At 39.6% G+C, this 13,955-nt stretch overlaps 1 protein-coding gene across 7 annotated transcripts in view; it reads right to left on the bottom strand.

Moving 5' to 3' along the window:
• Window positions 1–1,011: 1,011 nt before the first annotated feature.
• The window catches only part of rfx1a (regulatory factor X, 1a (influences HLA class II expression)), a 27,126-nt gene continuing 14,182 nt past the window's right edge, over window positions 1,012–13,955 (bottom strand). For all 7 annotated transcript variants that reach the window (XM_055194707.2, XM_055194706.2, XM_055194710.2 and 4 more), the window contains 9 exons: window positions 12,007–12,125; window positions 11,788–11,894; window positions 9,901–10,052; window positions 9,672–9,769; window positions 8,993–9,142; window positions 7,559–7,767; window positions 7,256–7,409; window positions 3,548–3,593; window positions 1,012–2,826 (listed from right to left, as the gene is read on the bottom strand). In XM_055194707.2, coding sequence (XP_055050682.1) covers window positions 2,666–2,826; window positions 3,548–3,593; window positions 7,256–7,409; window positions 7,559–7,767; window positions 8,993–9,142; window positions 9,672–9,769; window positions 9,901–10,052; window positions 11,788–11,894; window positions 12,007–12,125 — 1,196 coding nt within the window. In that variant the 3' untranslated portion in view covers window positions 1,012–2,665. The remainder of the gene's footprint in view (window positions 2,827–3,547; window positions 3,594–7,255; window positions 7,410–7,558; window positions 7,768–8,992; window positions 9,143–9,671; window positions 9,770–9,900; window positions 10,053–11,787; window positions 11,895–12,006; window positions 12,126–13,955) is intronic.

Genomic DNA, 13,955 nt, shown 5'->3' with positions numbered 1-13,955 from the left:
TCACTTCTAACTTTATCTCTAAATGGTACCATTGAATGAATGGGGCTAAGCTAAATGCTATCGAAGCGTCGCAGAGCGCTCCAGCGCTTACGTGCACACACACAGATGATAGAGGGATGTATCAACAATTCTTAGTTAAAGTAATAACATATTTTAATATTGAAAATGAGTAGACTATTCCTTTAATCTCTAAGTAAGTTAACTCCTGTCAGCATTGCATTGTGCGCAAATCTTTCAAACATGGTAAGGAGCGTCACATTTCCAGCTGGCGTCAGAGGTATTCAGGCCAATCACAACGTACAGATTAGCTGGCCAATCAGAGCTTTTCAAATCCGTGCGCTTTATTAAGAGAGTGAAATCTGGAGCTATGTGGAAAAAAATGTGTTTTTAACCATAAAGCACGCGAACACATTGTATTATTCCAAATACACAAAATAACCTTGTTTTTTAGCAATGAAATATGTGCACTTTACTGGCAGTTTTAAGTGGTTACTTTTTAAATGATTTAAAAAAAAAATGTAATGATGTGTAACAACAGCGATATCCACAACAAGAAAGTAGAGTAAATGTCTTGAGGACACTTAAAATATACAGCAACTGGAATAGAGTTATTTATTTATCACTTTTGGGGCTTTTTTGAAGCTGGAAGAGGCCACCATCCACTCCTATAGTAATGAGAAAACCCAAAACACCACTTAAAAAAAAACTCTGCCCCATACGCCATAAGGGTAAATAATGTTTTTGGGTGAACTGTCGCTTTAACATGACACTGAGAGGATCAGATGTTTGCGAGATGCATCCAAAGTTGATGATGTTTCAGTTTTCTAGCAAGAGAGGTCTTCTCAGAAATCTCGATGAGGTACAAAGGTGACAATCTGGAAAGTACCTTCACATGTAACTTCTCAAATGCTCTTTCATTACCGCACGAGATGAGTTTGTCACACATTCGCGTTTCTGAACAGGATGTCATGCCGCACGCTGGTGTTCGCTGCAACCAAATATCTGAAACGATTCACAATTTTAGAAATGATTAATTTATTCATAGCTTCAATTAAAAACATCTGGTTTTCATTTGATAACTCCAAAGGCACAACCATACCAATGGTTACTCGAAACACTGCCACACATTTAGCTTTTTGAGAAAACAGTGAAAAGTGAAATTCCTTTTGTTATTTAAATGGCTGTTACATAGAGAGGGTTGTGATATGTCTGCTTGCGGTTCTATATCAAAGGCAAAGAAAAAAACATGCTGGTCTGAGATCAGTCAACTCCTCGTGTGCTACCCCACCGCTTACTTTTCTGTCGAATACACAGTAGCATTAATCCAAGTTCACATATATACAGAATGAAATGGGATAGATTTTTAAATAATGATGTGAGCATAAACAAGAATTTTAAACAACACAAACTGTGGTATAACGGTGACCAAAACATGTACATTTTGTAAGTACCTTTATGTTTTTTCAAACCCGAAAGTATGTGTAATGAATCATAAGGGTTTGCAACAACATAAGGACTCAGGGTTATTTTTTCTGCTTACTGTACATCATACAGGCAAAGCTCAGGTCAAGCGTCTTTGCTAATAAATATCTTCCCCCAAAATCCCAAATACACAGCAAACCATCAAATATGCACTAAACGGTGTGAGACAACACTGCACACGGATTGTCACTTTGTGACCATAGAAAAAATATATATATATAAGGCTGGAAACATTTAATGTTTTGTACAATTAGGACGATATATGGCAAAAGGAAAGTGCAAAAAAAATTTACGGAACCGTAAAACTTTATAAAAACAATTTAACGAAAATCTCAGTGGAAATAAGGAACAAAATATTTCTTTCTGGCATCTTCATGACGGGTTCAAGACCACAGTAGTACTAAATAACAAACTGTTTTAAAAGGTACCGACCAGCTCTAAAAAAACAAACACGTGCCCTGAGGCTTATGGGTAACCGTTTTTTAAGAGCTGGCCTATAAACAGCAAATGACACGGCAGTCGCTAAAGGCATCGAGAACTGAAAAAAGGTTGTACGTCTTCGAAAATACCACTGACGAAACTATCAACACTTCTTGAGAATCACAACGGTCATTCACACGTGCACACAATTATACACACAAACAGTCACGAAACCACACGCTTGCATCCTAGCCAATAAAAATCACTCGTCACCACACGAACAACACACGGAGAGGCAGAAAGGATACACGTTGACACACAAACAGACACTTAAGAGTCAATCTTTTCTCTATCCAGTCATAGGCTGTAAGAGTTTGACTGACAGCTTTGATCAAGAGTTCAATAGCCAATCAGAGCTCAGTCCATTGCAAACAACTCTTCAAGATCTAAGTGCAGCGTTTTTGTTAGTATTTTCAGTCAGAAAGGTTCTCTATAACCCTGTTGAAAGTGGTGGTTTAAGTGGTGATTGTGTTCATCTTGCGTGCAATGCGGTGAATGCATTTGTGCATGTTCATATTTGAGGAAAATGTACAGACGTTGTGTAAATGCGTAGGCTGCAGCACTTCGGCTTTGTAGATGCATATTTTGGAACTGTAGGGGCACAAATGATTTGTCATTTAAGATATACGTGTGTGTGTGCTTGTAGGTATATTTGTGGTACGTCTGTATCTGCTTTATATGCATGTGCATGTAATGCAAGTTCTCAGTTGTCCATGCTGCCCGTGCTGAACAGCACCCTCTGGTCGGTTCGTGCCAGTTTGGCGGGTGGTTCCAGGGATTCGTCGCCAATAGTGCCGACATCTGACTGCAGAGACAATTCCTGGCATTCATCCTCACTGTCTTCTTCCTCCTCCTCTTCATCTTCTGAGAAACGCACAATGAAGAGAAATAAACAACCACATCAGAGCAACTAAAGTTATAGTTTGTGAAGAAAACACGAGTGGTGCTTGCCCACAAAAAAGTCGCTGTCACAACAATAAGTGTTGATATACAGTTGCTTAGGAGCTTCTGAGAGGTTTGCAGTGCTATGCGGCTGTTAAGACACTTGCTAGTCAAGTTAAAAAAGGTCTAAAGTCTCTACAATTTCTTGGTTTTTATATAAGGCTGTCGTTCCTCTTAGTAGTAAATTTTGGGGATTTTTCTCATTTATTGTCCACCAAGATATCTGATTGTTTAAAGTAGGGGGGCAGTTGTGGCTTAATGCTTAGAGAGTTGAGCTTATAACCCAAAGTTCGCCGGTTCAAGTCTTGTACCAAATTCTGTGACCCATCAGATTATGCTCCTACTACGGTCACATAATCCAAAGGGTCACAGATTTCAGTGTTATACCAGCAGGGTCAGATACTTAGTAACAACAATTATTTCAACGGGCTTCTCACTTCTCAACAAAATGTACATTTTGAGGAATCATGCAGCAGAAATGATGAACAGTGATTTTCATAGTTCAATAATGTTTGTTTCAAATCCCTTAACCTAATTATGCAAACACCACTAATAACGCTATATGATGAATTACTGAGATCCAATTGATAGCTGATTCATTTGTGATGGATGGATGGGTGGGTGCACATGTTAAGCATCTAACCTTTATCAGGATCCAGTGGGTTCAAACTTCGGCCGAGACTTGCAAACTTAAAAAGAGCAAAACTGAGAATTACCACATTTGAAAAGATTGCCTTCATACTTATGCAACACTTCCTCTGTAATATCCTGTTTTGACTTTTATGTGACTTTTGTTGAGTCTCAAACGTGTCTGAGATTGTGCAAGTAGTACAGTGTAAAGTTTTAGGCACTTGTGAAATAATATTATAAAATGAGCTGGTTTTCATCAATGAGAACAAAAACATGTATCGGTTATCAATTAAAAGTTAAAAAAATACATTCGATAATCACCCTCAACTTTTAAAATGTCTCTGATTGTCATTTGCGGTACACACACAGTTCTTTATGGTAGAAGGTTCATGTTATCATTTTGGAGGACTTGCCACAGATATTTTGTGGAATAAAGCCCGGGATACACGATTTTTGGCCGTCCCAGATGAAAGATTGCCATCGTGAAACAATCATCGCGATTTCTGTGATCGTGGCACTTAATCGGTGGTCCTATGTCGTACAATGAGAGGTTCAAAGACGGCAACCAAAAACCAAAGATAGCTAACGACTTGCGTACCGGTATTTGTTTACCACTAGCGCATGCTGATGGCATTAAAGGGACACTCCACTTTTTTTGAAAATATGCTCATTTTCCAGCTCCCCTAGAGTTAAACATTTGATTCTTACTGTTTTGAAATCCATTCAGCTGATTTCTGGGTCTGGCGGTAGCACTTTTAGCATACCTTAGCATAATCCATTCAATCTGATTAGTCCATTAACATTGCGCTTAAAAATAACCAAAGAGTTTCGATATTTCTCCTATTTAAAACTTGACCCTTCTGTAGTTACATCATTTACTAAGACCGACAGAAAATTTAAAGTTGTACTATTGAAGGATACTAAGGGGACTATTTTCGGCTGCTTTATAATATCATTGCGCCTCCTGCAAACGTGTTACGACAGCAAAGTCCTTGGTAATTACCCCAGAATGAGAGTATATCTGCCTAGCAATATCTGCTTAGAAAATAGCAGCTTTTCATTTTCCGTCGGTCTTAGTACACAATGTAACTACAGAAGAGTCAAGTTTTAAATAGGAAAAATATCTAAACTCTTTGGTTATTTTTAGCGCAATGCTAATGGTCTAATCAGATTCAATGGATTATGCTAAGCTATGCTAAAAGTGGTAGCGCCAGACCCGGAGATCGGCTAAATAGATTCCAAAACGGTAAAAATCAAAACAAAGGGGAGCTGGAAAATGAGCATATTTTCAAAAAAAAGTGCCGCTTCTCTTAAAATTGATGATGATGCTGATGCACTATAGTGTGTCACAGCCGTCTAAGCCTTAGACTTCCAAATTTTAACGCTCCATGTCGCACAGTGTGATAAAGTAAAGATCTTATAGGATGGCAAAAATCCTGCAGTGTATCCCGGCCTTTAGACTGTATGAATAGCTTCGGTGTTTTCATGTATTCCCAAACATGCTAAGATCAGGGTTTAACAATACCTACACAACCTATTGCAAGACTGTTTGCATTTCTTTATTCGAATATGCTACACATAATTCTTTATAGTTAGAAAATTAAAGGTCCAAGTGCTGAGTTACACAATGCACCTTTAAAGGTGCAATCAGAGAGTTTTAGCGGCATCTAGTAGTGAGACTGTGAATTGCAACCAATGGCTCAGTCAAAAGGTCACCCATCCTTTTTGAAACGCATAGTATAGCTATGGTAGCGGCCACAAGACAAACACGTCATCATGTTAGACAATGTAGTGATGAAACGCGCTTTATAGACAATGCGATACACGCCTGGTCAGAACTTTACTTCCGGTTTCAGTTTTTTTAATGCTCTGACTAGTTGCTAAAGTGAACTCTTGAACAAATACCTCATCGAAAATAACAAGGTAATCTACATGTTGTTTATTTTGCTTGTTATATAAATAAACTAAGTTTAAAGTACTTTAAAGTTTTTAGTGTTGTTTAAAGTGTTGTAATTTATTCTTACTGTGGGTTCACATAAGATGCGAGTTTAACGATTTGCGCGACTAGATTACATACAAAGTCAATGCAAAGACACGATCAGACGTGTCCTCGCGTGGGGTGATGCGAATGACGCGACATAGGCAGCGCTTTTGCAGAGAAAACATGCGCGTCTTCGCTAGGGATGTTAACAATTATTCGATCTTCAATTAATTGTCGATAAGAATAAAATTGATAAAACTTAACAATTGTCGAAAAAGCAAGCACTCGTCTGCGGCGCCTGCGCAAAGCACATACACAGCTGGTGAAAAAAATTAAATAAGTGCGAAGAAGTTAAACTAGCCATGATCACAATGATGCTCGATGCCAAACACACACCTGGGCTTTTTAACCCCATTCGAGACGAGGCTGACTGCTAACGCAACAAAATGGCATCCGCAGTGGATCTGAGAGGGTCCGATGCCGAAAATGCAAACACGGTTACTGAAAGCAAAGACCCTCTTCAGGGAAGCCTACAAGATTAGCATAGCAACGCTGCTATACACAGAAAAGGAGACCAGAAGCCGTTTTTAATAAACAGATTAAAATGTAAAACTTAAATTCTGGGAAGAAACTGTTAAATGTAAACAATAAATGACTGTCGTTACACTCTGAACGCCCACAACATATATCATTGATCATCATTATTGACTGGCTGAGGCACTACATGCTAAGTGGGTTTTCTAATGGAAGGTTGAAATCTTCATAATAAAAGCATCTTTGCTGAAAGTACGCCGCAGGTCTAAAGCTGAGGTGACGACGGGAAAGTGCCCTTTGTGTACTTCTTGGATATAATTACAACAAGCGGTGTATCAACGACTCGGAAAGCTAGGTGAACAACTAAAAAAATAACACTTGATGATAATGAAACTTTTATTTGATCATGGACGCACTGACTTTCATCCGACTGTGCGGAGTGCCTGTTATGAGAAGTTTACTGTGTCTATTAGTCATTATATTTCATTGCGAGATTAAATTGATGATTTTTATCAAAACACCAACTACATTGACTCATTTTACAATCCCACTAGCATGTTATTTAGACAAAATAAAAAAATTTAATTCGCGTGAGGAAGCTGGCATTTTAACGCACACTTAATGGCTTATTGCACTATTACTGTTAACGATTATTCAATTGATTGATCGTTAATTTAAATGATCATCGCATATGGGAAATTGCATAATTTGACATCCCTAGTCTTCGCCCAAGTTGAAAATATTCAACTTGAGCGAAAAATTCGCATGTCACAAAGTTAAATCCCGCGAGTAATCTAGAGTGAGAAACGCAATCCCCCGCGTTTGGTGTGTACGTAGCATTAGCGGAGTTTATCAAAAGTTACGTGTGGACCACGAAAGCCACTTGTTTATGTTGTTACTGCTGAAACCGTCTATAATAGAACAATTTGTCCATTTAGGGCTATTGTAGAAACATGACGCCATTAAAGGGGACCCACGGTGTATGCAGATAAAAACGGCTCATTCTAAAGTAATAAAAACATATGTGTTTATTATGCAAGCTCTTTACACACCACCGAACACATAATTATGTATATTATTACTATTATTATTACATTTTTGTCAATATATCCTCCCATATTTTACACATTGTACCCTTAAATTTAAATTTTTTGTAAAAAAAAATATGTTTGCACAATGCCGCATTTGTGTTTTGTGATATTGTACCTCTCCCATGACTGCAATAGGCGTTTCTCCTTTGGCCTGAGCGACTCTGTGTTCTATCAGATAATACATGTATTCATCATAGAGCAGACGGATGAGGTGGAACGAGCCGAAGCTCGCAGCGCTGCGGAGGGTCAGATCTCTGATCACCATAGAGCTGTGAGAAATAGAAGGCAAGATACGCCAATACCAAAATTTATTCTAGTATAGTATAGTCATTTATTATTTGTATAGCCCTTTACAGTGAGTAAAGATAATGCAGCTCTAATGGTTTGGCCAACGACAGTCCAAAGATTTAAAGCTCACCTGTAAAAGCTCCATTTGAGCAAAAAGAGTTTAGCTGCTTTAGGAAAGGTTGCGCTGGACTGGTATGGCTTTAAAACCTGTGAAACCACACCATCCAACCAGGCTGCCCACTGTTCCAGGGAGTTCTGCTGCTGGAGGGTCAGTTTGAAGTCCTGCTCCAAACGCTGGACCACCCGATCCTCACATCGGCAAACCCAAGAGGCCTGTTCCTACAGAGAAATAGGCTCAATTTCAATGTAATCTCTGTTAATAGGGGACATATCATGAAAATCTGACTGTTTCCTATAAGTGCTTTATACCACGGGTCTGTTGAATGCTGCATTCTGATTGGCTGAGAAATGTTCTATGGGTGTTGATTATTTTTCTGTAAACCGCACACCTATCTTTTCAAATGTCTTAAAAATAGGCACCAGAGCAATGTTTGTGGTAACCGTGGTATAAGAGGAATAATTGACTCCGGTTCTTTGAATTATTTGAAAATAATGCTTCGCGTCGTGCCGCATTACCACCTTGGTGTGCATTATTTTCTTATAATTCAATGGCCCGTCGTCAATTATTCTTTACATAATTGGATCCACAGTGCTTCTAGAAAATGTTAAAAAAAGATCAACCCAGCAACCATTCTCTGTAAGCCTGTGAAAAATAATTCATTGAAATTGTGATGTCAAAAGGGGATCTTGTTATAATCTGGTATATAATCAGTACTATCCAACCACTGCACTGCCATTCAGTGCAAAGAGAGATATAGAGAAAAAAATTATTGACGGCACAATCATTTCAATTTCAACAAACCACCATCATGGCCATCAGTGTTTGCATTTCATCAACTCATTTGCATTTTAAAGGACACACCCAAAAATGGCACATTTTGCTCACACTTACAAAGTGGTGTTGCTGAGGTGTTAATGGTAGATTTGCTATTTTAAGTGGGGTTTTTTTTATAGCACATTGCTCAATGGTTATTAGAATGTTTGTTTACTGCCCTTTATATCCATCACCTACTAGACAGTGAGCAGTAAAGGGTGGTGTAGTGGTGTGACCTAATGGTTTAAGCTCTGCACTTAAATGTTTTAGGTTTCTCCGTTAACTATTTTTGCACTGGAAGAAAAATACCCAACGCATGGTTGTGTGAAGGGAATTCCCCTTTTCACAAATATACTGTATAACAAACTATACTAATAATCATCATCATCTGTGAAATGACTAGTTGCTTACATTAATGTCAATCGGTTTCAGTAAAACAAATCGCGTGTTACGACAAACACCCGAGTTTCCTTTTCCTGACAGCTAGACTGACCACATACGCCCCTGCATACACGTGTGAGGCATGTGAGACTTCCTCTTAGATGGCGAGAGATGAAAGTTCAAGTAAAAAAAGCATTCATCTGCGCATCTGACTGGGAGGTGAGGGACGGATTGTCCAGTTACACCCACCTGCACGTTGGCAAAGTCCACTCTGTTGAGATCGCTGAGCATCTGGTTGATCTGCGCCGTGTTTTGAAGTACGGCACGAGCTGCCTGGGCCAGGTGGTTCAGAGAGGTGTACCTGCGCAGGGTCTGCGCAAACGCGCTCGCAGATGTCACCTGAATGAGATGAGATTTGTGGGTATTTGCATGGCCAAAGCATACTTGTTAAGCAGCATCGTCATTTGAAGGCTTTTTTTAAAGGGACAGTACACTCAAAAATGCTGTCATTGTACTTATGTTCTCTAAACTGACATGCTGTGACAGTCATAATTTTACTTTCATAGTGAACCTGTACTACAGCCAGAATACAACTGCAAGATGATATATTTATTTACATTTACAAATGTATGCATATATTAATTTTTACATATATTCCAGTTAAAGGGATAGTTCACCCAAAAATGTAAATTTGGTCATTATTTACTCTCCCTCAAGTTACAAACTTGTATAAATTCTTTGTTCGCCTTATTTGTAATCAAGCAGAAAACTGAGGCACCATTGACTTCCATAGTAGAAAAGCATAATACAATGGAAGTCAATGGTTTGGTTAGCAAACTTTGTGTTAAGCAGAATGACAGAATTTACATTTTTAGGTGAACTATCCCTTTAAATACAAGCAAATATTAATGAGCCATATGTGACTGACCTTGACACGAACCATCTCTTCAGGGATGTTCATCATTGCGTTTGTCAGCCAGCTCTCAAGGCTCTTGGCAAAGTTTCGGATGGCTTGCGTTAAGGCACCTGGAGAAAGTATAAAAATTGAATTAAATATATGACGGTGAATGTGTTGTGTACAGTCTGTGGCGTGATCAGCCATCATCATCATCATCATCACCCTAGTGCTCTTGCTGCGAGAACATTGGGGAACTCACTGGGAATGGGTCTTAGAACGTCTGGGATGAGTATCTCCACCAGGCCCTGGTACAGCGTGTTGTCGCAGTCACGACTCCAGCGCAACACTGGATCATATTTACAGAGTACGACCAAACATGACTTGGGCAGCCGCTTCTCTGACTCATCGTGCCTGTGATGTATAAAAAAAGGCAAATGTTTAATATCTTACTCATCTTTAATTAACTCGCTGCTCTTTCTAAGTAAACAAACTTTCAGTCTAACGTAAACTCACGAAAACTGCGTTTTTGGCTAGACAGGATACAGCTACGGCCAAATCTTGCAAGATGTTGGGTTTAGGGTTAGAATGAAAACGGCGGTTTTGGCTAGATAGGATACAGCTACAGTCAAATATCGCGAGATGTTGGGTTTAGGGTTAGAATGAAAACGGCAGTTTTGGCTAGACAGGACACAGCAACGAACAAATCTTGCGAGATGTTGGGTTAAGGATGGAAACGTCAGTTTTGGCTAGACAGGATGCAGCTACGGCCAAATCTTGCAAGGTGTTGGGTTTAGGGTTAGAATGAAAACCGCGGTTTTGGCTAGATAGGATACAGCTACAGCCAAATCTTGTGAGATTTTGGGTTTAGGATGAAAACAGCAGTTTTGGCTAGATAGGATACAGCTACGGACAAATCTCGCAAGATGTTGGGTTTAAGGTTAGAATGAAACGGGGGTTTTGGCTAGATAGGATACAGCTATAGCCAAATCTCGCGAGATGTTGGGTTTAGAGTTAGGAAGAAAAAGGTGGTTTTGGCTAGATAGGATACAGCTATGGCCAAATCTCACAAGATGTTGGGTTTAGGGTTAGAATGAAAACGACAGTTTTGGCTAGATAGGATACAGCTACGGCCAAATCTCACAAGATGTTGGGTTTAGGGTTAGGATAAAAACGGCGGTTTTAGCTAGACAGGATACAGCTACGGGCAAATCTCATGGGATGTTAGGTTTAGGATGAAAACGGCGGTTTTGGCTAGATAGGATACAGCTACAGCCAAATCTCGCGAGATGTTGGGTTTAGGTTTAGAATGAAAACGGCGGTTTTGGCTAGACAGGATACAGCTACGGCCAAATCTCACGAGATGTTGGGATTAGGGTTAGGATGAAATCGGGGGTTTTGGCTAGATAGGATACAGCTACGGCCAAATCTCGCAAGATGTTGGGTTTAGGATGAAAACAGCGGTTTTGGCTAGATAGGATACAGCTACGGCCAAATCTCACAAGATGTTGGGTTTAGGGTTAGAATGAAAACGACGGTTTTGGCTAGATAGGATACAGCTACGGCCAAATCTCACAAGATGTTGGGTTTAGGGTTAGGATGAAACCTGCGGTTTTAGCTAGATAGGATACAGCTACGGCCAAATCTCGCGAGATGCTGGGTTTAGGGTTAGGATGAAAACTGCGGTTTTGGCTACATAGGATACAGCTACGCCCAAATATCATGAGATGTTGGGTTTAGGGTTAGGATGAAAACGGGGGTTTTGGCTAGATAGGATACAGTTACGGCCAAATCTCGCAAGATGTTGGGTTTAGGGTTAGGATGAAACCGCCAGTTTTGGCTAGATAGGATACAGCTACGGCCAAACCTCGCGAGATGTTGGGTTTAGGGATAGGATGAAAACGGTAGTTTTGGCTAGATAGGATACAGCTACGGCCTGAATCCCGTGAAATGTTGGGATTTGGGTTAGGTTTGGGGGTAGGATTAGGATGAAAATAGCCCTCATCCAGAGAGTTTTCACCAGATTTTGACCATAGCTGTATCCCTTCTACCCAATATATGTCGTGTTCAGCAACATCGATCTACTACAGGGTAAGTTTAGGCATTTGATGTGCAACTATAAGATATATCACAATACACCAGTGCTTACACAGCTAATGCCGCGTCTCCTGCTTGATTTTCGCTGAATCTCCAAAATGTTTTCCAAAGTGTCTCCACCAATGGAAACTGCAGGTTGACCATCACATCCAAAATGGCCTAAGGAATTGTACCATAAAGCATACATAAATAATCAAAAACTATTTAGGGGTTCGATATTAATGCAACGACACTGAAGAGATATTAGAGAGAAAAGTATTTCTGGTTTGACCTCGCAGTGTTCTCTGTAGAGGAGCTGAAAGCTCTTGAGATGTTCCAGCTCAATGCCCTCTGGTAATGCTTTACCCTGAAGGTCCAAATCAGGAAACTCTGGAAGGGCTCGAGACGCATCTAAAGAAACAGCGAACACAATTGATTTCTTTTTAAAGGCGGGGTGCATGATTTTTGAAAAACTCTTTGGAAATAGGAGTCGGGCCGAGTACCAAAACACATTTGTAGCCAATCAACAGTAAGGGGCGTGTCTACCAACCAACATCGTTGCCTGGGTTGCGTATGTGTGGGGCGGGTCTATCAAAAGAAGGTCCAGATTCTATTGGGGTAGGGGCGTGTTTGTTTAAGTGATTTTAAATGTCAACATTGGTTTTCAGAGATCAAACACCCCGCCTTTAATTATAGCATTTATTTTGTACGGTCCAATTTTATTTAAATCCATCATATTTTTTCTTACACTTTTCTGTAATTATTTCAATAACTCAGATCACATTCAAAGCATGGCTGATTTGGAGGCACTTCACATTTCACATCTAAGAGGCTGTTTATTCCTAGTATTAAAGGGACACCTACTTTTTTGAAAATTTGCTCATTTTCCAGCTCCCTTAGGGTTAACATTTGATTCTCACGGTTTTGAAATCCACTCAGCTTATCTCCGGGTCTGGCGCTAGCACTTTTAGCATAGCTTAGCACAATCCATTGAATCTGATTAGACCATTAGCATCAAGCTAAAAAATAACCATTGTGCTCAATATTTTTTCCTATTATTTAAAACTTGTGATATTACGCACTGCCCGAAAATAGTCCCCTACCATTTAAAGTAACCAAGGGAACTATTTTGGGCAGTGCGTAATATCACTCCTTCAGCAAAGTCATTGATTATTACGCCAGTTTGAGAGTATAGTTCCTAGCCATATCTGCCTAAAAAATCGCAACTTTTAATTTTCTGTCAGTCTTAGTACACAATGTAACTAGAGAGTCAAGTTTTAAATAGGAAAAATATCGAAACTCTTTGGTTATTTTTTAGCGTGATGCTAATGGTCTAATCAGATTCAATGGATTGTGCTAAGCTATGCTAAAAGTGCTAGCGCCAGACCCGGAGATCAGCTGAAGGGATTTCAAAACAGTAAGAATTAAATGTTTAACTCTTAGGGGAGCTGAAAAATGAGCATATTTTCACAAAAAGTGGAGTGTCCCTTTAAGATGCGTTTTGGTGGATCGGTTCACAAGTGGAGAGACACGCTCACAAAATGAATAACAAAAATATAAAAAGGCGGAGAGCTGCTTCAGTTTTATCAATGAAAGATAGCGCTGGGCACTGTATGTTCGTGCTAGAAGTCTATGTTAAAACATTGTGCTCAACACATTAGATCAATAGGCAAAGAGTAGGCGGTGTTTTGTGGCTGCTCCAACACATTAAACCACATGCACATGCACATCTACACCACAAAAGCAATCCGGTTGAATGTGTTCAACTACCGCTGAATGTGATCGAAAGTGGCTGAGCGCATAATGTTTACACCCCGTTTACACCTGTCTTTAGCGTCGTTAACTCTTTCCCACGCGCTTGCTGTACTTCTACATTTAAAGGAACGTATTTCACGTGCAAAAAAGCGAAATGCGAACCGCCCATTGTGCATTTTATGTACTTAAAATCAAATGTTTATTATTAGACAAGAACCTTTCAATGGTCACATGACATCATGCACATTCAAGTAAAATCAGAGTGAATTCCAAGATTCCAGGTTGTACGTCCGACTCATAATCACGATTATTTAACACAATTACTCAGTGACTTTGAAAACATGCATTTATTTAACCTTTTTATTAAGTTAGTGTTGCAATAGGCTGCAAGTGTCAAAGCAGTGGTGCCTTCAAAGTGCCTAACAAACACATCGGTCCAGCAGCACACAATTTAGCATCCCATCAGTGGCTACCGGTGACTTCTTT

Source organism: Misgurnus anguillicaudatus, chromosome 19 (assembly GCF_027580225.2).
Source record: "Misgurnus anguillicaudatus chromosome 19, ASM2758022v2, whole genome shotgun sequence".
In the NCBI taxonomy this organism is placed as follows: Eukaryota; Metazoa; Chordata; class Actinopteri; order Cypriniformes; family Cobitidae; genus Misgurnus; species Misgurnus anguillicaudatus.
Note: the sequence above shows the minus strand (reverse complement) of the source record. Positions and strands in the feature narration are given on the sequence as shown.